The sequence below is a fragment of the Mobula hypostoma genome, chromosome 30 (genome assembly GCF_963921235.1).
Source record: "Mobula hypostoma chromosome 30, sMobHyp1.1, whole genome shotgun sequence".
NCBI classification, from domain to species: domain Eukaryota; kingdom Metazoa; phylum Chordata; class Chondrichthyes; order Myliobatiformes; family Myliobatidae; genus Mobula; species Mobula hypostoma.
Window position 1 is genome coordinate 10,418,003 of NC_086126.1, and position 25,027 is coordinate 10,443,029.

Here is a 25,027-nt window from a genome sequence, read left to right on the forward strand (position 1 = left end):
CTCGTTTATAGGATTACTTTCCTCCTTTTGCAATTCGTTTAACCTATTTAATTTACGTCCACCTGAAAAGTTGGGTTGATTGCAATGACCGTAGCAGTCACTCTTGCTTTGATTTTATGAATGGAGTCTGAGGGGGCATGGCCCGCGGATGACGTCAATTCTCCGCGTCGCAGGACAACGTGCGTGGGGCGAATATCGCGCCGGAAGTGCCGGTGCGCCGACGATGGCGGACCATGGCGGCGGCGCCGACCTCTGCTCCGTCTCGGTGGTGTCCTGCCTGCTGCTGGCCTGCGGCTACGTGGGCAGCCTGTACGTGTGGAGGAGCCGGTTACCCAGGTAACGCGGGCGGGGGTGCGCGGCCGCGGCGGCAGCCGCCTCCCCCCCCCCATCCCCAGGCGGGCGGGGTGCGCCGGGGAGAGCCGGTTGCCAGGGCAAGACCGTTGCTAGGGTAACCCCAGCCGGCGCCTTTGGGTGGCGCAAGGACGAGGGGTGCAGGGGAGAGTCTCCCGACCGCAGAAGCCTCCCGTGCAACAGTTGTCAAACTCCGGTGCTGTTGCCGAGAACTTTCCCAAAATCATCCCGCAACTTAATTTTAAAATACGAGAATGAGGGCAACTTCGTCTAACATCAGCGTCTGAGGGCAAGGGGAGACATCGGCGAAACAGATGCATGAAATTCCTATTTCCTCTTTGTAGCTACTGCTGAGATTCTCTCCACACTGCTTCTCTCTTCCGCGTCAACCGGCTAGTTGAGTGGGCAAGCCAAAATTTTTTAAAGACATACCAGTGTGAAAGGCTGTTGTTGCTGCTTAACTTGAGTAAGAATTACTGTTGACAGGCTTTCAACTGCTGGTGAGAGCTTACAGAAGCGAGGTAGACCGGCTAGCTGAGTGGTGCCGCGGCTACAACCTTGCAATCAAAGGGCTGATTGTGGACTTCAGACCAGTTCTCATAGAGCAATCACAGGTGAAGATAGAGAGAGCAATGTCAAGTTCCTGGGTATCAATATCTCTGGGGACCTAACCTGATCTCAGCAGCTATAAAGAAGGCAAGACAGCGGCTATATTTTATTAGGAGTTTGAGGAGATTTGGTTCGTCACCTAAACCACTGGCAAATTTCTACAGATGTACCGTGGAGAGCATTCTGGCTGGCCGCATCACCATCTGGTATGGTGGGGGGAGGCTTGGATCACAGTAAGCTGCAGAGAGTTGTAAGCTCAGTCAGCTCCATCACGGGCACCAGCCTCCGTAGTATCCAGGACATCTTCAAGGAGCGGTGTCTCAAAAAATCATTAAGGACCCCCATCACCCAGGACATGCCCTCTTCTCATTGCTACCATCAGGAAGGAGGTACAGGAGCCTGAAGGCACACACTCAGCGATTCAGGAACAGAAACATTTTTATCATTTCTTAATGCATGTATTACTAAATACAATAAAAGGGGACTGCGTGTCCTCATAATCATAATAAGCTTCTTCCCCTCTGCCATCCGATTTCTGAATGGACACTGAACCCATGAACACCACCTCACATTTTTTAAATTTCTGTTTTTACGCTGCTTATTTAACTTAACCACTTAATATAGTTATGTATACTTACTGTAATTCACGGTTTTTTCCCTCTATTATTATGCATTGTACTGCTGCTGCAAAGTTAACAAATTTCACAGCACATATTGCCGGTGATGTTAAACCTGATTCTGATCATCCTCCCCCCCCCCCATCAACTAACGGCGGGAGAAAATGCAACGCGGTGGCGGGGAGACCGTGCCAACTCCACGGGAGGTCAGCGCTGAATCCCGGTCGTCAAGGCGACCGGTGTGCCGCCGAGGCTGGCCCTCCGGTGGGGTAGTGAGGGAGGTGTCACCCTTCCGGAGGGGAGTGCTGTCCCGTCGCGGGAAAATGAGGCCCTTTCCGGTGGTGGGGGGGGGGTTGGAGAAGAGACAGAGGAGCATCGCTGAATGAATGTTGTGCTGTGGAGGAACAGTGCTAAAGGGCCAGCTTCACTTTAAGCTGAGCGAATCCTGGGGGAGCGCTGCTGCGGGGACAGTGGTGGTCGTATCTGACCCAACCTGCAAGAGAACGGATCATTGAAGTAGCTATCTAATCTATCCAAAAGAGAAACAAAATGGAGGGCTACGTGGGAGGGAAGGGTTAGATTGATAACACAAAATAATCTGCAGATGCTGGGGTCAAAGCAACACTCATTGCATCTGGTGCTCCCGGTGCGGCCTCCTCTGCATCGGTGAAACCCGACGCAGGTTGGGGGACCGCTTCATCGAGCAGCCTCCGCTCCGTCCGCCACAACAGACAGGATCTCCCGGTAGCCACCCACTTCAACTCTGCTTCCCATTCCCAATCAGATATGTCCATACATGGCCTCCTCTACTGCCATGATGAGGCTAAACTCAGGCTGAAGGAGCAACACCTCATATACCGTCTGGGTAGCCTCCAGCCCCTTGGTATGAACATAGAATTCTCCAACTTCCGGTAATTCCCTCCCCCTCCCCTCCTCTATCCCTATGTTTCTCTGCCCCCTCCCCCAGCTGCCTACCTCCTCCCTCTTGGTTCCGCCTCCTTCTACTACCCATTGTGTTTTCCCCTATTCCTTCTTCACCTTTCCTGCCTCCCTTCTCCCACCCCTTTATCTTTCCCCTTACTGGTTCTTCACCTGGAACCTACCAGCCTTCTCCTTCCCACCTTCTTTATAGGGCCTCTGCCCCCTCCCTCTTCAGTCCTGACGAAGGGTTCCGGCCCGAAACGTCGACCGATCTTTTCCACGAATGCTGCCCGACCTGCTGAGTTCCTCCAGCGTGTTGTGAGGGTTAGATTGATCTCAGATGGTGCCTGTACTGTGCTGTATAATTGTTACAGAGAGTTTCTAAACATTTCTAAAAATATGGTGGTATGGTCACTATACCTCCAAGAGGACCACAACCTTGCTGGAGGGTTCGGAGGCTTGCGTGCCTCAACGACCAGGCGGGCTGTGTTGGCTGGAGTCAGGGCTCTGTGCTTTGGTAGGGTCACCTATGCCAGGCAGGTCAAAGGGTAGAGGCCAGAGTGGTCCGCCGGTCATCTAGGTTCAGGGCCGACAACCCTGACTGGTCAAACAGAACGGTTAGGGGAACGGCCATGGAGAATCCTAAACCTGAGGGCGACTCAGCTCAGGGCGCTCAGCCCTGACAGGTAAAACAAATTGTCAGGGCAACAGCGATGAAGAATCCTTCTCCATCTGAGTGCGACGGTATTCCCGATGCTCCACGCGGGACTTGCATGACTGACAGTGGTGAAAACCGAGAGGAAGCTACTGGCGCCATGAAGGAAGCCCTGGACACCACCAAGACCAAGGACAGACCTTCATTGCCACCCGAAGTGCCAGGCGGGCAGTGAGCAAGTGAAGTCATCATTGCATCGTGAATTGTGGGAGATCGCTGTGTGCATATTGACCGCAACAATTCCGATTGTGGAATAAAGACTTCCAAATGAGTCCCCTAACATGTTGGAATCCTGAAAGGTGGGCAGCATGGTAACGTAGTGGTTAGCACAACACTTCACGGTACCAGCGACCCGGGTTCAATTCCTGCCGCTGCCTGTAAAAAGTTTTGTACGTTTCCCCCACAGTCCAAAGGCACAGGATGCAGGATGTGCTTTGATTTTAGTGGCATGGATGGTAGGGGTGTGGAGGGCTACGGTCCCGGTGCAGGTCATTGGGAGCAGGCAGTTTAAATGGCTCAGCACAGTCTGGATGGGCTGAAGGGCCTGTTTCTGTGCTGTACTCCTCTATGACTCTGGTTATAGGTAAGACAAAAAAAATGGTCTTCATTGTAATCAGACATTACATGCATTTCTTTGCAATAGAAAGGCATATTTCGCAGCAGTCCATTTTGCCGGTGCAGACTTGCAAAATGAGTTTCACTCTCCTACAGGTGAAAGAAAAACTAACGACTTGTTTTGGCTTGAAATACAAGAATCTCTGCCTTTTTTTTTTCCATGATCTGTTCCAACCTGCAAGATCTGCTGGTTTAATTGACGCCTGATTTATCAGTGATCTGACTGAAATACTTTGGAGTTTTTCTATTTCATACAGGAATTTGGGAGCCTTATTTTATCCAAACATATGTTCTATATTGTTGAAGTTGTGTTGCTGAAGCCTTGCGGTTTTCAGTGTGTGCAATTTGTTTAAAAATCTGTAGAGAGTGGCTGACAGTACAGGCCCTTCAGCCCACAATGTGCCGACCTTTTAACCTACTCCAAGATCAATCTAACCCTTCCCTCCTGCGTAACCTTCCATTTTTCTTTCATCCAAGAGTCTCTTAACTACCCCTAACGTGTCAGACTCTACCACCACGCCTGGCAGTGCGTTCCACACTCTGTTTTAAAAAAAAACCTCTAACATCACCCCCCTCATCTTTCCTCCAACCACCTGCCCCTGCCATTCCCGCTCTTGGAAAAAGTCCCTGGCTAGCATTTCTTGGCCATTTCCAATGCCCCTTGAGAAGGTGGTTCGCCATGCCTTCAAACGCTACCAGCGGGGAAGATAGTGACATTGGAACAGCGAGCTGCTGATCTCCCTTCTCTCGTCGCTGCAGGAGGGATCTCTCTCCCCCTCGCTGGTGAGAGCCTGTGTAAGATACTGACGTGCAGGGTTATAGACATTTTTGAGTGTTTTAGGTGACAAACCAAATCTCCTCAAACTCCTCATGAAATATAGCCGCTGTCGTGCCTTCTTTGTAACTGCATCGACATGTTGGGCCCAGGATAGATCCTCAGAGATATTGACACTGAGGGACTTGAACTTGCTCACTTGCTCCACTTCTGATCCCTCCATGAGGACTGGTGTGTGTTCCCTCGTCCTATCCTTCCTGAGGTCTTACGTTGAGTACAAGGTTGTTGCTGTGACACCACTCGACTAGCTGGTCCATCTCGCTCCTGTACGCCCTCTTGTCACCATCTGAGATTCTGTCAACAATATCGGCAAATGTATCATCGGCAAATTTATAGATGGCGTTTGAGTTTTTGTTTGGAGGAGTTTAAAACTTCAAATCAATTGATTTCCGATAAGTACACGAGTCATCCAGTATTGTACAAATACTACCACTTTTCTGTGGATTGTTAATATTTGCCTGAAGTTGCACACTTCTTCGATTTAATGTCATAATACATTTCATCTGTCTTGTCTTTGCCTCCCATCTTTCAAGCGACTTAATCTATCTTCCTGACCTGACATCTCCTTCTGTGGGTCAGGATCAGATTTTCGCTGATAATATTAATGTGAACTGCCCCAGGATGTTTTACTGTAATGGGGGTGCAACTTCTTACATTAAGGTACCTATTACACTGGACAACAAATTTTTTCGGAAGTGTTGCTTCCTCAGAATTTATGGTAGGCCGCTTGAAGCTGAACACAAATATAATTCCAGACTACTTGTATCACATAGGAATTTGTAGAGACTAGAAATGAACTTTTATGGAATATAACACGTTTAATTGCATGATGACACTGATGCTTTGCAATAGTTCATCTAAGCCAAAAAGAAATACTTTCAGCTGGCCGGTGGTACAATGGCATCTACATTGGACTGTGAGGTGATTGTTCCCAAGTTAGAATCCAGCTGATTCTTTGCTTGCTTTCCATCCGTGCTGGATTGAACATTGAGCTAGCGTCTTAGCCTTGTAAAAATCAGTCAAATGCTAAAGAAACGGTGAGGTTGCTGCCCAATGTGAGAGAAATGACAACAAAAATGCTTTGATGGTTTTCATTTGTACTGTGAGGCTTCTCACTGAAGTGTCCAACAATAGTCAGCCAGCACTGCTGGAGTCCAGTTGCCCTGATACCGTTTCTCCGTGACCACGATGTCCTGGTGAAACCTTTCACCGTGCTCGTCACTGACAGCGCCAGGACTGGCAGGGAAGAGGTCTATATGGGGAGGCAGAAAATGAATCTTTAGTGACATGTTGCTCTTCATGGTTTTGTGTGCTTGAAGCATGTCGTCAACGTAGTTTGATGCTCTGTAATTGCCAGGAAAATTTTCAGCCATATGAGAGACGGCACACCACACGGTCAAGTTTATCTATGCCTGCTCATGCGGTTTCTGTGCCTGATGCGAGAACCCACGCACTGGATAGAAGCTTCCTTCACTGTGCTATCAGAATTTGGAACAGCCTTCCAGATGCTGTGGTTGGAAACATCTGCGACGATGGGGTCCGAGCCTTCAAGAGTCGAGTCAACAGATATCTCCCCTCTCCCTGATGCCTGCAAATTATATACAATATCGCGGAAGTCAATTTTTTTGAGAGCGAGTGAGAGCAAGCAAGCGAGAGCGCTTGAGAGCGCGTGAGCGACCACGAGAGAGAGAGTGCACGCGCCGTTGCAGAGTGTTCCCAAAAAAAAATATAAAACGTACGTCACCCCAGACTACACTAAAGTGTACCCCTGCCTAATAGGGGTCAAAATAATGACAGTGTTGCTCACTGCACTGTTTGCAACAGTGACTTTTCTATTGCCCATGGTGGGTTAAGACTGTAAAAGATGTGATGAGGTGAGTTTAACAGGTGTCATTCGTTCAGTAGCATAGCTAACGTTATTTAAACTAGCTGCTCAGGAGCCACTCTATTGCAGACATCCCACCTCTCCCGGGAGTCTCCCGCAAATTGATGGTGCTACCTCCCTGAAATGAGTTTTTGCAGGGTGGGATGTCTGAGTCAAACACTTATCATCTCTGGGAGGGAAGTCACATGCTTTTTCATAAGCTATCATGAAGGGGACCAGGATGGCAATGCTCGGTTGTTGGTAGGTAGGATTAATACCTGACGTTCAAGAGCACTTGTGAGTTATGTTCCGGCTGGACTTAGTCCTTAAACTGCTGGAGAGCGGAAAGAACAGGCGCTGTTTTCTCCCCGTAGGGAGTAGGTTTTAGTTCCAAGTGCTCCTGCCACATTTTGTCACCCTGCAACCTTATTCTTCAATCTCTTTGAATTATGGAGGACAGCATGTGTATAAATGTCTCTCTCCAGCAGACTTCATCATGATCATCATGACTCCAGTATTTCTACTATTCTTTAAAAAAAGTGGTGCACGATTGGGAGATTTCATGATGATTTCTATGATCAGCAGCCCAAAATCCATAAGATACACCCAAAAGTATTCAGGAAGCAAAATCGTTGTTGTCCAGTGTAATAAACCCACAAGATACTGAATACATTATTAGTTTTATTCAGGTTTATTTTCTCTGTGTTGTTTCGAAAACTGTCCCTTCCAACACGACGCACGAGGTCCCAAAGCGAGGGACGGGGTGGCTGCTCCCACAGGGGCTGTAGGAATGACTGGTTATCTTTCGTGTGCCCGACAGGGATCACCCAACCGTGATCAAGCGCCGATTCACCAGCGTCCTGATCGTCTCAGCACTTTCTCCGTTATGGGTCTGGGTGTGGCGTCAGTATACAGGCTTCAAGGTATGTCTGTGGCTGAGGCACCGTGTTGCTTCAAAGTTCAGAGTAAATTTATTACCAAGGTACGTGTATGTCGCCATATACAACCACTTTCTTGCAGGCATACTCAATAACACCATAGAATAATGACCATTTCGAATCAATGAAAAACCGCACCAACTGGGGCTTTCGACCAGTGTGTGTGGAAGACAGCAAACTGTGCAAAACACAAAGAAAGAAATAATAATAATAAATAAGTAAGCAATAAATATCGAGAACGTGAGATGAAGAGTCCTGGGCAGTGAGAACGTCAAAGATGGGGCAAGGGAAGTTGAGTATAGTTATGCAAACACGAGGAAATCTGCTGATGCTGGAAATTCAAGCAACACACATCAAAGTCGCTGGTGAACGCAGCAGGCCAGGCAGCATCTCTAGGAAGAGGAGCAGTCGACGTTTCGGGCCGAGACCCTTTGGTTCAAGAGACTGGTGGTTGAAGGGTAGAAATTGTTCCTGAACCTGGTGGTGCGAGTCCTGAGGCTCCTGTACCACCTTCCTGATGGCAGCGGCGAGAAGAGAGCGCGGCCTGGGTGGCGGGGATCTCTGACGATGGATGCTGCTTTCCTGCGACAGCGTTTCATGTGGATGTGCTCAATGCTGGGGAGGGCTTTGCCTGTGATGGACTGGGCCACATCCACTACTTTTGTAGGATTTTCCGTTCAAGGGTACTGGTGTTTCCATGCCAGGCTGTGATGCAGCCATCACACAACTATAAAAGTTGGTCAAGGTTTTAGATGTCGTGCCAAATCTCCGCAGACTCCTAAAGAAGTAGAGGCACTGCTGTGTTTTCTTTGTAATTGCCCTAACGTGCTGGGCCCAGGACAAGTCCTTTGAAATAATAACACCCAAGAAATTTAAAGTTGCTAACCCTCATCACCTCTGATCCTCTGATGAGGACTGGCTCACGGTTTCCTGCTCCTGAAGTCAATGATCAGCTCCTTGCTCTCGCCGACGTGGAGTGAGATGTCGTTGTTGTGACGCCACTCAGCCGGATTTTCATTCTCCCTCCTGTATGCTGATTTGCCACCACCCTTGATTCGGCCGATGACAGTGGTGTCGTCAGCAAACTTGATCATGATAGGCATCCGTGAGTCTCGTGGGACCATGGATTTGCGCCTTGGAAGGTTTCCAGGGCGCAGGCCTGGGCAAGGTTGCGTGGAAGACCGGCAGTTGCCCATGCTGCAAGTCTCCCCTCTCCACGACACCGATGTTGTCCAAGGGAAGGGCATTAGGACTCATACAGCTTGGCACCGGTGTCGTCGCAGGGCAATGTGTGGTTAAGTGCCTTGCTCAAGGACACAACACGCTGCCTCAGCCAGGGCTCGAACTAGCGACCTTCAGATCACTAGACGAACGCCTTAACCACTTGATTATGGCATATCACCAGCCCAATTTGAGATCCACCCTGATTGCCTGGAAAGATAGAACCTTGTTGATTTCTCTCCAGTCCTCCTGAGACATATCTAATTCTTATCTGACCACTTCGTTGAGCACCTCCGCACGAGTGGCTAAACATTTTAATTCCAGTCAACGCACACAGAATGCCGGAGGAACTCAGCAGGCCAGGCGGCAATTATGGGGGGAAGAAAGTACAGTCGATGTTTCAGGCTGAAACCCTTCGGCGGGAAAAAAGATGAGACAGAGATAGAGGGGGAGACAGAAACACAAGGTGATTGGTGAAACCGGGAGGGAGAGGGGTGAAGTAACGAGCTAGGAAGTTGATTGATGAAAGAGATACAGGGGGAATCTAATTGGTGAAAGAGACAGAAGGCCATGGAGGAAAGTAAAAGGGGGAGAAGCACCAGAGGGAGCCGATGGGTGGGCAAGGAGATGAGGTGAGAGAGGGAAATGGGAATGGGGAATCTGGACGATGGCACTAATCCTTGCAAGTCCATTTGTCTCTCCCCACTGGTCTCCCTCCCGGTACTTATCCTTGCATATCGTTCCCTACGCGACCCCCTTGTCCATTCGTCCTTCCCCCACTGATCTTCCTCCTGGCACCTTCCCTTGCAAGCGGAACAGGTGCCAGCCACACCTGCCCCTACACTTCCTCCCTCACTACCATTCAGGGCCCCAAACAGTCCTTCCAGGTGAGGCGACCCTTCACCTGTGAGTCTGTTGGGGGTCGTGCACTGTTTCCGGGTCTCCCGTCGTGGCCTCCTGTATATCGGTGAGGCCCGACATAGATTGGGAGCCCGCTTTGCCAAGCACCTATGCTCTGTCCGCAAGAAAAAGCAGGATCTCCCATTTTAATTCTACTTCCCATTCCCATTCCGCAATGTCCATCCGTGGCTGCCTCTACTGTCATGATGAGGCCACACTTAGGTTGGAGGAGCAACACCTTATATTCCATCTGGGTAGCCTCCAGCTTGATGGCATGAACATCGATTTCTCAAACTTCCGGTACCTCTCCTTCACCATTACCCATCCCCTTTTCCCTCTCTCACCTGATCTCCTTGCCCGCCCATCAGCTCCCTCTGATGTTCCTCCCCCCCTTTTCTTTCTTTCATGGCCTGTCTCTTTCACCAATCAACTTCCCAGCTCTTTACTTCATCCCCACCCCCCGATTTCACCTATCACCTTGTGTTTCTTCCTCACCTCCCCTGACCTTTTAACTCCGATTCTTCATCTTCTTTTTCCTCCAGTCCTGCCGAAGGGTCTCGGCCCAAACCTTCGACTTTCCCCTGGAGGCTGAAGGCCTGCTGAGCTCCTCCAGCATTTTGTGTGTGTCGTCCGTCCGCAGAGTTACTCCTGTTTGTGATTTACTGTTCCTTATTGGTAGCCGGCCGGCAGTGCAGTGACATCCGCACTGGACTTCGAGCCGAGCGGTCCCGGGTTCGAATCCGGCCGGCTCCTTGTGCGCTTTCCATCCGTGCTGGGTTGAGCGTCGAGCTAGCGTAAAAATCAGGCAAGCGCTGAGGAAACGGCGGGGTTCTGCCCTCTTTGTCGCAAGGTGCGGAGAGAAGCAACAACAACCCCTTATTTTCAGTTACCTTCTTGACAGCAGATCCAGTGAGTAAATACAGGAGATTCTGCAGATGCCGGAAATGTCAGGCAACGCGCACAAGATGATGGAAAGGAAGGGAACAGAAGTCAGAATAAGAAGGTGGGGGTGGACCAGTTTCCAGCCGCGTATTACATGGACTTTGAGAAATACTGCTAAACTTGCTTCGATGTCCTTTATCATGCATGGTAAACACAGTTTCAACGAAAGGATTTGTGAACCCTTTGCAATTACCTGGTTTTCTGCATGAATTACTCATAATGTGAGATCTGATCTTCATCTCAGTCACAACACCCAAACAATTGTACTACTTTAAAATATCACAGTCTAGGTTCAAAAAAGTATGGAATCTCTGGGGCCTTCTACAAAAGCTCTTTGGAGTTAGATGTTCCAATCAGGGAATGCTGAAGGAGGTGAAAAAGAACTCAAGGGTACAGCAAAAGACCTGCGGAAGTATCTTTTAATGTGTCCTCTATAAGAAAAACACTGTCAAAGAGTGGTGTTCGTGGAAGGACACTACGGAGGAAACCACTGCTCTCCCAAGAAAGAGACATTGCTGCACATCTCAAGTTTGCAAAAGGCTACCTGGATGTTCTGCAATGCTTCTGGGACGATGGTCTGTGGACAGACGAGACAGAAGTTGAACTTTTTGGCAGAAATGCACACCACTATGCTTGGAGGGTAAAGGGCACTGCATGCCAACATCAGAACCTCATCCCAACTGTGAAGCATGGTGGAAGGAGCATCATGGCTGTGGGCTGCCTTACTGCCTCAGAGCCTGGACAGCTCAGGGAACAATGAATTCAAAATTGTATCAAGACATTTTACGGGAGAGCAGTCCGTCACCTGAAGCTTAATAGAAGCTGGGTGATGCCACAAGACAATGATCTGAAACAGAAGAGTAAATCAACAACAGAATGGTTTAAAAAGAAGGAAGTTCGTACTTTGGAATGGCCAGAACTTAACCCAATTGAGATGCTGTGGCATGACCTGAAGAGGGCTGTTCATGCAGGGTATCCCAGTAATACTGATGAACTGAAACAGTTTTGTATGGAGGAATGGTCTAAAATTTCCCCTCACCATTGTGCAAGTCTGATCAGCAGCTACAGGAACTGTTTGGTGGAGGTTATTGCTGCTAAATGAGGTTCTACCGATTATTAAATACAAGGGTTCAAGTACTGGACTGTGAATGATTAAAAAATGTCTTCAATAAAGACAGGAAAAGCACAATTGTTTGTGTGTCATTAGTTTAGGCAGATTGTCTATTATTGTGACTTAGGTGAAGGCCAGACCACATTTTACGAGTAATTAATGCAGAAAACCAGGTTCACAAACTTCTTGCAACTGTAGATTGAGCCAGCTAATTGCTGTGATTGGAGTACTAGGTTTCTGTCACAGAGTAATGTCTAAACATTCATCCTGATGATAACCTAACTCATTTGCAACATACATAAAAGTTGCTGGTGAACGCAGCAGGCCAGGCAGCATCTCTGGGAAGAGGTGCAGTCGACATTTCGGGCCGAGACCCTTCGTCAGGACTAACTGAAGGAAGAGTGAGTAAGGGATTTGAAAGTTGGAGGGGGAGGGGGAGATCCAAAATGATAGGAGAAGACAGGAGGGGGAGGGTCTCCTATCATTTTGGATCTCCCCCTCCCCCTCCAACTTTCAAATCCCTTACTCACTCTTCCTTCAGTTAGTCCTGACGAAGGGTCTCGGCCCGAGACTGTTCATTCCCCTCCATAGATACTGCCGGTCCTGCTGGGTTTCTCCAGCATTTTGTGTGTGTGTGTGTGTGTGTGTGTGTGTGTGTGTGTGTGTGTGTGTGTGTGTGTGTGTGTGTGCGTGCGTGTGCGCGTCGCTCTGTCAGTAACACCTGCCTTGGCTGGAGACGTCGTCCCGTGTGCACGCAGGGTGAGAAGGGTCTGACTTGCTGAATGTTCTGATCAGACAGGTCCGTCGCTGCTGACGTTGCTGGGCATCCACTTGGAGGGCATCTTGGCGGCTGCCTGCTTTCCGCTCCTGCTGACCATGGTGAGTGTGTGGACGGGGTAAGTGAAATCTGCTGGAATCACTCTGATTTCGATGTTTTTATTAACTCTGAGTAAAAAGAAAAGTTGCATTAGATCTTTGGAACCTTAGTTAGACCATTCTGTGAACTGTGAACGGTTCTGGTTGTACTGGGAGAGGCACCAGAATGAGTAGGATGTGGGAACACGCACCATTCCAATAGAGAGATCAGACGGGGAGAGAGTGAGCAGTTTCAAGTTCCTGAGTGACAATATCTCTGAGGATCTATCCTGGGCCCAACATATCGATGCAGCTACAAAGCAGGCACGACAGCGGCTATATTTCATTGGGAGTTCGAGGAGGTTTGGTACGTCACCGAAGACACTCGCAGATTTCTTCAGATGTACCGTGGAGAGCATTCTGACTGGCTGCATCTGATCTGGGGGGGCGCGAGGGGGGCTACTGCACAGGATCGAAATAAGCTGCAGAGAGTTGTAAACTCACTCAGCTCCATCATGGGCACCCGCCTCCGTAGTATCCAGGACATCTTCAAGGAGCGATGCCTCAAAAAGGCAGCATCCACCATTAAGGACCCCCATCACCCAGGACATGCCCTCTTCTCATTGCTACCATCAGCGAGGAGGTACAGGAGCCTGAAGACACACACTCAACGATTCAGGAACAGCTTCTTCCCCTCTGCCGTCCGATTTCTGAATAATGGACACTGAACTGATAAACACTACCTGACAACTTCCTTTATTTCAATTTTTGCACGACATATTTAACTATTTAATACTTACTGTAATTCTTCATTTTTTTCTCTATTATTATGTATTGCATTGTTCTGCTGCTGCAAAGATGACAAATTTCATGACATGCAGATGATAAGCAGTGATTCTGATTCAGAGTGCACTGAAGATTAACAAAGGCGACACCAGCACTGACACAGCATTGGTAGAGGTCAGGGCTGTGGCAGGTGCTGTTGGACCACTGGAGTGCCTTTGTGAGGATTAGCCTTATTTGTCTCAAGAAAATCAAAGCAACTTACAATGCTGCGTCAACAATTTACACCTCCCATGGATTGCACTGGGAGCAGTCTGCACGTGCACGGGCTTGCTGTTCTGGTTAACAGCAGATGGTGCAATCCTGGTCATGTTACGATCAAGGAACGTGTTTGTAGCCCGGATATTGAACTTTTTGCTGTTGGACTCCGGCCATATTATTTGCCAAGGGAAATCCCACATGCAGTTGTGGTTGTTGTGTACATCCCCCTCTCTGCCAACCCGACGTCGGCGTGTAACATCATTTACACCGTTGGGCACAGGAGTACATCCAGACAGAGACTCATTTCACCGAGATGCAGCACTGAGCGTCATGGGAAGTCATTCCTTCACGTGGCCATCAAACTTTACAACTCCTCCCTTGGAGGGTCAGACACTCTGGGTCAATGGGCTGGTCCTGGACTTATTTTTGTCTGGCATGGTTTACATATTATTATTTGATTGTTTGTGGTTTTGTATTGCTATGTTTCTACTCTGTTCTTCATTGGTGCAGCTGTAATGAAACCCAATTTCCCTCGGGATCAGTAAAGTATGTCCATCTATCTATCTATGTCACCATACTTCTTTGGCTGACACAGCACGCCCACAACTCCCTCGCCCTAAACTGTACATCGTCTTGGAAAGCGCGAGCGGAAGCCAGAGCATCTGGAGGAAATGTGCGCAGTCGCGGGGAGAACCTTCGAGGCAGCGGTGGGAATGGAACCCTGTTGAGTGGTTAATGGCGCTGTGAAGCAATTGGGCTAACTGAGAAGCTAAATGGTATCTCTACGCGCTGGTAAAGGAGGGAGAGCACACTGAGTGGTGGAATGCCAATCAAGTATTGGATTAGATTAGATTATGAGGACACACAGTCCTCTTTTATTGTCATTTAGTAATACATGCATTAACAAATGATACAATATGCCTCCAGAAAATGATATCACAGAAACAAAGGACAGACCAAGACTGAAAAACTGACAAAAACCACATAATTATAACATGTAGTTACAACAGTGCAAGCAATACTGTAACTTGATGAAGAACAGGCCATGGGCACGATAAGAAGTTCAAAGTCCCTCGAAAGTCCCACATCTCACGCAGACGGGAGAAGGAAGAAAACTCTCCCTGCCATGCCCGACCACAGTCCGATTCTGAGTCGTCCGAAAACTTCGAGCCTCCGACCAGTCCTCCGGCACTGAGCACCGAGCACCATCTCTGCCGAGCGCTTCGACCCCAGCCCCGGCCGCCAGCAGCAGGCAAAGCCAAGGATTCGGGGCCTTCCCTCCGGAGATTCTGGATCGCACAGTAGCAGCGGCAATGAGCCGGGCATTTCAGAAGTTACTCCAGATGTTCCTCTGTGCTTCTCACAGCTGTCTCCATCAAATCAGAATTTTGTCTAGTCTCGCAGAAAAACCAGATCAGATCGTGGGAGGCAGTCTTTACTCTGAAGAGGAATCTAATGATTTAAAGATTATTCACAGCTTTGAAGTTCAAAGTAAAACTGATTATCAGATTATGTGCATGTCACCACACACAGCCCTGAGATTCATTTTCCTGTGGGCATACTCAGCAAATCTATAGATTAGTAACTGTAACAGGATCAATGAAAGATCAACCAGAGTGCAGAAGACAACAAACTGTGCAAATGCAAATATAAATAAATAGCAATAAATAACGAGAACATGAGATAAAGAGTCCTTAAAGTGAGATCATTGGTTGTGGGAACATCTCAGTGGACAGGCAGGTGAGTGTAGTTATCTCCTTTTGTTCAAGAGCCTGATGGTTGAGGGGTGGTAACTGTTCTGGAACCTGGTGGTGCGAGTCCGGAGGCTCTTGTACCTCCTACCTGATGGCAGCAGCGAGAAGAGAGCATGGCCTGGGTGGTGGGGTTCTCTGGTGCTGGAGTTTACCCTTTATGTACTGAGCCGACTCCACTGTAGGATTTTCCGTTCAAAGGTATTGGTGTTCCCATTACACGCCGTGATGCAGCTACTCAATAGACTCTCCACTACACATCTATAGAAGGTTTCTGATGACATGCTGAATCTCCTTGGCCTTCTAAGGAAGTAGAGGTGCTGTTGTGCTTTCTTTGCAATTAAATTTGTAGGATTAAGATAGAAAAAGTGATTCCATGTTGTGGGTGAAACCAGAACAATGACTAGGGAAGGCAGAATGTTCTTTACCCAGAGAATGCAGAGCTCTCACCCATGGAGAAGGCTGGAGATCCAGAACAGAGATGCATTTAAAGGGAGGTTGAACAAGCCGATAATGAAGGTTTGCTCGCTATGTGCCATCTTGTATAGTGCGGGCGATCATGATCTTTCCATGACCATGATTGTTCTTGGCAAATTTTTCTACAGAAGTGGTTTGCCATCGCCGCCTTCTGGGCAGTGTCTTCACAAGATGAGTGACCCTAGCCTGGCATGAGTGGTCACGTAACCAGGACTTGTGATACGCGCCGGCTCCTCATGGCCACCCCATGGCTTCATGTGACCCTGATCGAGGGGGTTAAGCAGGTGCCACACCTTGCCCAATGGTGACCTGCAAGCTAGCGGAGGGAAGGCCACCGTTGGTCAAGACGTATCTCCTCCCTGGCACCAGAATAATAGAGGAAAGAAGTTTAATGCTGGGGTGAGGAGAAGAGGGGTGGGAGGAGGGTCAATATACCTCGAGTCCCCGATTAGAACAATTCTTCATTGAAAGTAAACCCCTTGTGTGTTCGACAGGTGCTGTTCGTTGGCCCACTGATTCAGCTGGTCATGGACTACTCCTGGGATCTCTTCGACGGGTTAAAGATGTTCCTAGGTGAGTCTGTGCTTTTGATACCTGTTTAAACCAGGATCGTAGAAGTTGGGAACAATAATTAAAGATTAAAGTACATTTATTATCGAAGTATGTATGCAGTATACAACCCTGAGATTCATCTTCCCCACAGACAGTCATGGAACCATGGAACCCGCAAAATAAAATCAAATTGCGCAAACAGCGACCAAAAAAAAAGCAAGCGAAAAATACAGAATATAGGACACAAAGCGAAAGAGTCCAGGATTATTCAGTTCAGCTCAGTGTTCGTTCTCTGAAGGCTGCCCCGATCAAAATCTCCCCAAAGAGCAACAAAAAAGGAGGGACCAGAAACCAGAAACACATTGTAACGTGAACTACAGTGTCCAATCCACAAACGGCCTCGATTAAACCTTGCCCAGGGCCCAGGACTCCATTGAGGAGGAGAGAGACTATTCGAACGCCGGGATCTTCTTCCAGGAACAGCGAGCGAGAGGGAGAGAGAGACCGTAACGCACGGACATCATCCTCTGGCAGCTGCGAGCGAAAGAGCTGGTAGACGGCGCTGAACACTCGCTCGACTTCAACCTTTCTCGGTGCTTTAATCAGCGAGAGACTTGTGGGCTTTCACCCCACCTCCAGGCTTCTTGGCCTCAAGGCTACACACGTCGCTCAAAGCCTCTCGGAGACGGTAAAGCGCCAGATCACTCAATCATCCTGAAAGAGCACTTCCAAAATGTAGATCACAGGCTCCAACAGTAGTAGAACCACATATATAGTTCACGATTATTTTCACTATTGTTTTGTTTGCTTTTTGATTTTGTACAGCGAGAGCTCAGGGAAACCGGCATCAAATTCCCTGTATGTGTCCACATACTTGGCGATGATAAAGGATTCTAATTCTGAAAGAAACAGATGTCGAAGAAGTGAAAGAAGTTTTGTGAACCGTCCGGAGGATGTGGCCCTTGGTGGCGTTGCTCGCTGGCGCTATCTTCTTCCGAATAATTAAGCATAGTGGTTAAGTAGTGTTGAGAATCCTGTATTTCAGAACCAGAAACACAAGTGTGGCAGATGAGGAACTTAAACTCAATGAACGAGAAGCCCAAAGAAACTAGCAGCTCTTGGGGCTGGGGGAGGAGTACTGGGGAAATTAATGGGCTGTAAATCGATAAAAGTCCCAGGTCCTTGTAACTTTCAGTCCATGGTTTTGAAAGGTTTCCGAATTGCAAGCATCAAAAGAGGATTGAATTGATGGTGTTAAAGATAAGCCCGCTGTTTAAGATGGGCAAGCAAGAAGGAATCAAGGAATTGTACAGTTCCGTTGTTTGGTCAATTGAAACGCCGGCCCAGATAAACTGAAAAGACAGGGTGTTGGGATCCAGTGTGAGTGGCGATTTCGCTCACTCTCCTTGATGGTCCCTCCTCTCTCTCCGTGGCATTGAGGCTATGAAGACCGCCTGGTGCTGTGCTCCATGCTCGCTGATTTGATGAACAGATAAGCGAGGCTTCGGGCCTACACCGGCCTGCTCCGTGGTACGGATCTGAGGAATCAGTTTTGGTTTGGAAAATTGTTGTTTGCTTCGATTGTTTGCATGATTTGCGTTTTTTTTCTTCTTTCTCTTGCACATCGGGTGTTGGTCTTTCATTTTTATTCTTTTTTTTTATTTAATTGAGTTATTTTGGGTTTCTTGCTTTGTTACCATGAGCAAACAAATCTCAAGCCTACATTCTCTGATAATAAATGGACTTGAATCTTCAATATATTAGGAGCATTTAAGAAACTCTTAGATAGGCACATGGATGGTAGAAAAATGGAGGGCTATGTAGGAGGGAAAGGTTAGATTAATCGTAGAGTAGGTTAAAAGTGTTGGTGCGTGGCCAAGTGGTTAAGGTGTTCGTCCAGTGATTTGAAGGTCGCTAGTTCGAGCCTTGGCTGAGGCAGCGTGTATACCCTTGAGCAAGGCACTTAACCACACACTGCTCAGCGAGGACACCGGTGCCAAGCTGTATGGGTCCTGATGCCCTTCCCTTGGACAACATCGGTGGCGTGGAGAGGGGAGACTTGCAGGGGAGACTTCCATACAACCTTGCCCAGGCCTGCGCCCTGGAAACCTTCCAAGTCGCAAATCCATGGTCTCATGAGACTAATGGATGCCTATAAATATATAAAAGGTTAAAAGGTCAGCACAACATTGTGGGCCGAAGGGCCTGTACCGTGCTGTCCCTATGTTCATAGAGCAGTTAGGCTGATGTTGGACAGAGGGGAGGGAGGGAGGGGAACGTTGACTCAGACCATGAGAGGCCTCTCATGGTCTGAATTGGCGTTCCCCTGGACAGAGAGAAAATACTGTAATCTATTATTAAGGACTGTGGACTTAGAATTTAATTTTAGACATCAATTTGTGAATGGGAAATCTATTAATTTTTTCCTGGTAGCTTGTCCCTTTCTCTGGCGAAGGCTCTGAACAGGGAGGAACGTGTTGCCAACTCTGTCAGAGCTGTCTCAGTAACTGAGGTATCCGTGTAATTGTCCATCGGGAAATGTTTCCAAGTGACATCAAAGTGGTGCAATTCTTTCGACTGTACAATCACGTGGACGCGTCCTGTCCTTGGGTCCAGCGATGTAAAGACGGGAGAGGAAAGCCACGCGCACATCGAAACATGCAGGAATTGTCCTGTAGGGGAATGTAATGGGTGACAGGTGACACAGATTGTTCAGAATAGAAACTGTTCTACATGTTTCACAAACACCATCATTGAGTTATTGTGTTCACTTTCAGAGATGGTGTCTGACGTGACGACATCAGCGTAAGGGTTTTGGTTTGTTCGTAATGGAAGTAGAGGGCTGCGGCTTTTGTTAAGCACATACAATTGCAAGAGTAAGTTTGTGAACCCTTCACGATTACTTGGATTTCTACATTAATTACTCATAAAATGTGGTCTGTCTGATCTTCATCTAAGTCACAATAATAGACAAACACAGTCGGCCTAAACTAACAACACCCGAACAATCAACACACATCAAAGTTGCTGGTGAACGCAGCAGGCCAGGCAGCATCTCTAGGAAGAGGTACAGTCGACGTTTCAGGCCGAGACCCTTCGTCAGGACTAACTGAAGGAAGAGTGAGTAAGGGATTTGAAAGTGGGAGGGGGAGGGGGAGATGCAAAATGATAGGAGAAGACAGGAGGGGGAGGGATGGAGCCAAGAGCTGGACAGGTGATGGGCAAAGAGGATACGAGAGGATCATGGGACAGGAGGTCTGGGGAGAAAGACAAGCGGGGGGGTGGGGGGGAACCCAGACGATGGGCAAGGGGTATAGTCAGAGGGACAGAGGGAGAAAAAGGAGAGTGAGAGAAAGAATGTGTGTATAAAAATAACGGATGGGGTATGAGGGGGAGATGGGGCATTAGCTGGAGTTAGAGAAGTCGATGTTCATGCCATCAGGTTGGAGGCTACCCAGAGGGAATATAAGGTGTTGTTCCTCCAACCTGAGTGTGGCTTCATCTTTACAGTAGAGGAGGCCGTGGATGGACATGTCAGAATGGGAATGGGATGTGGAATTAAAATGTGTGGCCACTGGGAGATCCTGCTTTCTCTGGCAGACAGAGCGTAGGTGTTCAGCAAAGCGGTCTCCCAGTCTGCGTCGGGTCTTGCCAATATATAGAAGGCCACATCGGGAGCACCGGACGCAGTATATCACCCCAGCCGACTCACAGGTGAAGTGTCGCCTCACCTGGAAGGACTGTCCGGGATGGTGGTAAGGGAGGAAGTGTAAGGGCATGTGTAGCACTTGTTCCGCTTACATGGATAAGTGCTAGGAGGGAGGTCAGTGGGGAAGGATGGGGGGGACGAATGGACAAGGGAGTCGCGTAGGGAGCGATCCCTGTGGAAAGCAGAGGTGGGGGGAGGGAAAGATGTGCTTAGTGGTGGGATCCCGTTGGAGATGGCGGAAGTTACGGAGAATAATATGTTGGACCCGGAGGCTGGTGGGGTGGTAGGTGAGGTCCAGGGGAACCCTATTCCTAGTGGGGTGGCGGGAGGATGGAGTGAGAGCAGATGTACGTGAAATGGGGGAGATGCGTTTGAGAGCAGAGTTGATAGTGGAAGAAGGGAAACCCCTTTCTTTAAAAAAGGAGGACATTTCCCTCGTCCTGGAATGAAAAGCCTCATCCTGAGAGCAGATGCGGCGGAGATGGAGGAATTACACTTTTCATGTCTTTATTGAACATATTGTTTAATCATTCACAGTCCAGGCTGGAAAAAGTATGTGAACCCTTGTATTTAATTACTAGTAGAACCTCCTTTAGCAGCAATAACCTCCACCAAACGTTTCCTGTAGTTGCTGATCAGACTTGCACAGTGGCGAGGAGGAATTTTAGAAACCTAGAAAATAGGTGCAGGAGTAGGCCATTCGGCCCTTCGAGCCTGCACCGCCATTCAGTATGATCATGGCTGATTATCCAACTCAGAACCCTGTACCTGCCTTCTCTCCATACCCCCTGATCCCTTTAGCCACAAGGGCCATATCTAACTCCCTCTTAAATATAGCCAATGAGCTGGCCTCAACTGTTTCCTGTGGCAGAGAATTCCACAGATTCACCACTCTCTGTGTGAAGAAGTTTTTCCTCATCTCGGTCCTAAAAGGCTTCCCCTTTATCCTTAAACTGTGACCCCTTGTTCCGGACTTCCCCAACATCGAGAACAATCTTCCTGCATCTAGCCTGTCCAATCCCTTTAGAATTTTATATATTTCAATAAGATCCCCCCTCAATCTTCTAAATTCCAGCGAGTATAAGCCTAGCCGATCCAGTCTTTCTTCATATGAAAGTCCTGCCATCCCAGGAATCAATCTGGTGAACCTTCCTTGTACTCCCTCTATGGCCAGAATGTCTTTCCTCGGATTAGGGGACCAATTTTATTTCATTTTATTTCTGGGACACCTTGCATGGACAGTCATGCCACAGCATCTCAAATTGGGTTAAGGTCTGGGCTCTGACTTGGCCATTCCATAACACAATTTTTCTTCTTTTTAAACCATTTTGTTGGTGATTTACTCTTGTGTTTCAGATCATTGTCTTGTTGCATCATCCAGCTTCTATTAAAATTCAGGTGACGGACCACTACCCTGACATTGTCCTGTAAAATGTCTTGATACAACTTTGAATTCATTGTTCTCTCAATGATTGCAAGCTGTCCAGACCCTGAGACAGCAAAGCAGCCCCAAACCATGATGCTCCTTCCACCATATTTCACAGTTGGGATGAGGTTTTGGTGTTGGTTGTACAGGGCCCTTTTCCCTCCAAACATAGCGGTGTGCATTTCTGCCAGAAAGTTCAACTTTTGTCTCATAAGACATTGTCCCAGAAGCATTGTGGAACATCTAGGTGGTCTTTTGCAAACTTGAGACGTGCAGCAATGTTGTTTTTCGAGAGCAGTGGTTTCCTCTGTGGTGACCTTCCATGGACACCATTCCTGTTCAGTGCTTTTCTTATAGTGGACCCGTGAACAGAGACTTTAGCAAGTTCTAGAAATTTTATGAAGGTCTTCAGCCGTTACCCTTGGTTTCTTTTTCACTACCTTCAGCATTCATTAATTTGAACACTTGACTCCAAATAGTTTTTGTAGAAGGCCTTACCCTGGAGGTTCACATACTTTTTTGAACCTGGACTGTGATAGGTTAAGTGGTGTACGCAGTATTGACAAGAAGTGCAGTTGTTCGTGTGTTATTAGTTTAGGCAGAGTGTGTTTGTCCATGATTGTGATCAGACCACATTTTATGAGTATTGCAGAAAACCAGATAATTGTAAAGGGTTCACAGACTTTTTCTTGCAACTGTAAGACAGCTCTTGCATGTTTTAGTCTCAAAATCCTGCTGTGCCATTTGTGTTAATGACTAAAGCAGTCCAAATATGTTCTGGGGCCAGCCGGCAGCTGTCGCTGTGCTTCTGGTCCACAACTTACTAACACCACCCTGTACGTCTTTTCAATGTGGGAGGAAACCAGAGCACCCGGCGGAAACCCACGCGGTCACGGGGAGAATGTACAAACTCCTTACGGGCCGTGGCGGGAATTGAAACCCCCGATTGCTGGTGCTGGAAAGTGATTGCGTGAACAGAGCACCGGCATCTGCAGCCTCCTGTGTCACCAGGCTGTACTCCTGCTGTCCAAAGGGTGTACTAATCCTCTGTCGTCTCTTTTGCAGACCCTCGGTGTTGGGCGCAGTGCCTGGCGGACATGCGTTGGATGCGGAACCAGGTGGTGGCTCCGCTGACGGAGGAGCTGGTCTTCCGGGCGTGCATGTTGCCCATGCTGGTGCCCTGCACCGGCCTGAGCCGAGCCATCGTAACCTGCCCGCTTTTCTTCGGAGTCGGTGAGTGACTTTGTCCGGGGCGGGTGCGGCATCGGGGACGAGGTGTGCCCGTCCACCGAGAGTGCGTTTGTCTGGTTATTTTTCCTGTATCCGCCACTTTCCTGCTGCCCCAGGCTTGAGAACGAGAGAGCCGCTCGCTCGCGCCCTCGTCCCCGCCCCACCGGGTGTCAGAACAGTACAGCACTGGAACAGATTCAGCTTCGGATTGATTTCTCACTTGTGCTTGGAAACATGCGGTGAACTGCAGTGTTTGTGTTAACAACCAACACAACCGAGGAATGTGTCGGGGCAGTCAGCCAGCATCACCTCGCTCCTGAGCCAACGCTGCCTGCCTGCAGTGCTTAGCAGAGCAACACAGAGCACAGCAAGCAACAGCAGCAAAACAAGCCCCTTTATCTATCTATCTATCTATCCCCCTCTCCCCATCCCCCTCTCCCCATCCCCCTCTCCCCATCCCCCTCTCCCCATCCCCCTCTCCCCATCCCCCCCTCCCCATCCCCCTCCCCATCCCCCTCTCCCCATCCCCCTCTCCCCATCCCCCTCTCCCCCATCCCCCTCTCCCCCATCCCCCTCTCCCCCATCCCCCTATCCCCCCCTCACCCCTCCTCCTCTCCCCATCCCCCGGCTTGGGACATTGAAATTTCTGATCAACTTTCAGGCTTCGATCTTTGGTATCAACCCCCACCCACCCCTCCCCCATACTAGCCGATCACACAACCCTAAACTCAAACTCAAGGCGTGCCTCCTGTTCGCTTGGATATCTGATCCCGGATGGAGCGTTCGTCACCCATCCACGTAGCTGGCCTTCAAACAGGTCCTCCAGCCTGCCGTTTTGCCAAATTAAATGAAACCCGATTTGCCTGCACACGAACTATATACTGTCTAAGCACCCCTTAAGTGCCACGGTTGTGGCTGCTTCCACCAATAGCCAAGGCAGCCTGTTCCGACTCCTGTGGAATAATACTGGATATCAATTTGTGAATGGAAAATCATTTGATACATCTATTAGTGTTTATTTTTCTTATGTGGCTTGTCCCTTTCTCTGAAGAAGGCTGTGAACAGAGCGAAACGTTACCGACTGTGTCAAGGCTGTCTCGGTGTCTCGGGTAGCTGTGTAATTGTGCATCAGGAAGTGGCTTCCAAGTGACATTGAAGCTGTTTGATCCTTCTGAGTAAACATCAAATATTTGATTGTTTTCTCAAAAGGTCAAATCTCCGGAGAAAGGGGCAGCCTACGACTCAGGTAAAGGAAAAATACTTAGACCATAAGACACAGGAACAGAATTCGGCCATCTGGCTCATAGAGTGTATTCCCCCATTCAATCATGGCTGATCCTTTTTTTAAAATCTCCTCCTCAACCGCAGTTCTTGGCTTTCTCCCTGTAACCTTTGATGCCATGTCCAATTAAGAACCTATCAATCTTTGCGTTAAATACACCCAACGACCTGGCCTCCACAGGCAACAAATTCCACAAATTCACCACCCTCTGGCTAAAGAAATTTCTCTGTATCTCTGTTTCGAAAGGGCGCCCCTCTACCCTGGGGCTGTGCCCTCTTGTCCTAGACTCTCCCGTCATGGGAAACATCCTTTCTTTATCCACTCTGTTTAGGCCTTTCAACATTCGAAAGGTTTCAATGAGATCCCCCCTCATCCTTCTGAATTACAGCGAGCACAGACCCAGAGCCATCAAACATTCCTCGCATGATATCCCTTTCATTCCTGGAATCATCCTTGTGAACCTCCTCTGGACCCACTCCAATGCCAGAACATCTTTTCTAAGATGAGGGGCCCTCTCACTTTAAACTTTTCTGCTCTCCTTTAAACTTTTCCCTTCTCACCTTAAAGTTATGTCCACTAGTATTTGGTGTTTCTAACTTGGGTGGTGGTGGGGGGGTGAACAAAGGTTTTGACTGTTTACCCTGTGCCTTTCATAATTTTATCAACCTCGATTAGATCTCCAACACTCCAGAGAAAACAACCCAAGTTTGTCCAACCCCTCTTTATCGCTAATGCTCTCTAATCCAGGCAGCATCCTGGTGAACCTTCTCTGCACCCTTTCCAAAGCCCCGACAACTTTCCTGCAATGGGGTGACGAGAACTGAACATAACACTCCAAATGCAGCCCAAATAAAGTGTCATACGGCTGCAACGTGACCTCCTGATTGATACACCCGCTACCCTGACCAATGATAGCACAGGCCTTCTCTGCCATCCTGCTCACTTCACTTGCTCTGGACCTGGACCCCAAGATCCATCTATACCTGAAGAAGGACAGCTTCCTTCCACTCCTCCTCCTCTGTGGAGTGGATGTTGCCTCCGAATGAATTCTTCTAACTCGGG

The 25,027-nt window shown here is 48.5% G+C and overlaps 1 protein-coding gene across 3 annotated transcripts in view; it reads left to right on the top strand.

The window, feature by feature from the left end:
• Nucleotides 1–202: 202 nt before the first annotated feature.
• The window catches only part of rce1a (Ras converting CAAX endopeptidase 1a), a 35,249-nt gene continuing 10,424 nt past the window's right edge, over nucleotides 203–25,027 (top strand). The window contains exons 1-5 of one of the 3 annotated variants that reach the window (XM_063036220.1): nucleotides 203–336; nucleotides 7,348–7,450; nucleotides 12,435–12,518; nucleotides 16,261–16,339; nucleotides 22,519–22,686. In XM_063036220.1, coding sequence (XP_062892290.1) covers nucleotides 224–336; nucleotides 7,348–7,450; nucleotides 12,435–12,518; nucleotides 16,261–16,339; nucleotides 22,519–22,686 — 547 coding nt within the window. In that variant the 5' untranslated portion in view covers nucleotides 203–223. The remainder of the gene's footprint in view (nucleotides 337–7,347; nucleotides 7,451–12,434; nucleotides 12,519–16,260; nucleotides 16,340–22,518; nucleotides 22,687–25,027) is intronic. The other 2 variants (XM_063036222.1, XM_063036221.1) reach the window with 2 other exon arrangements.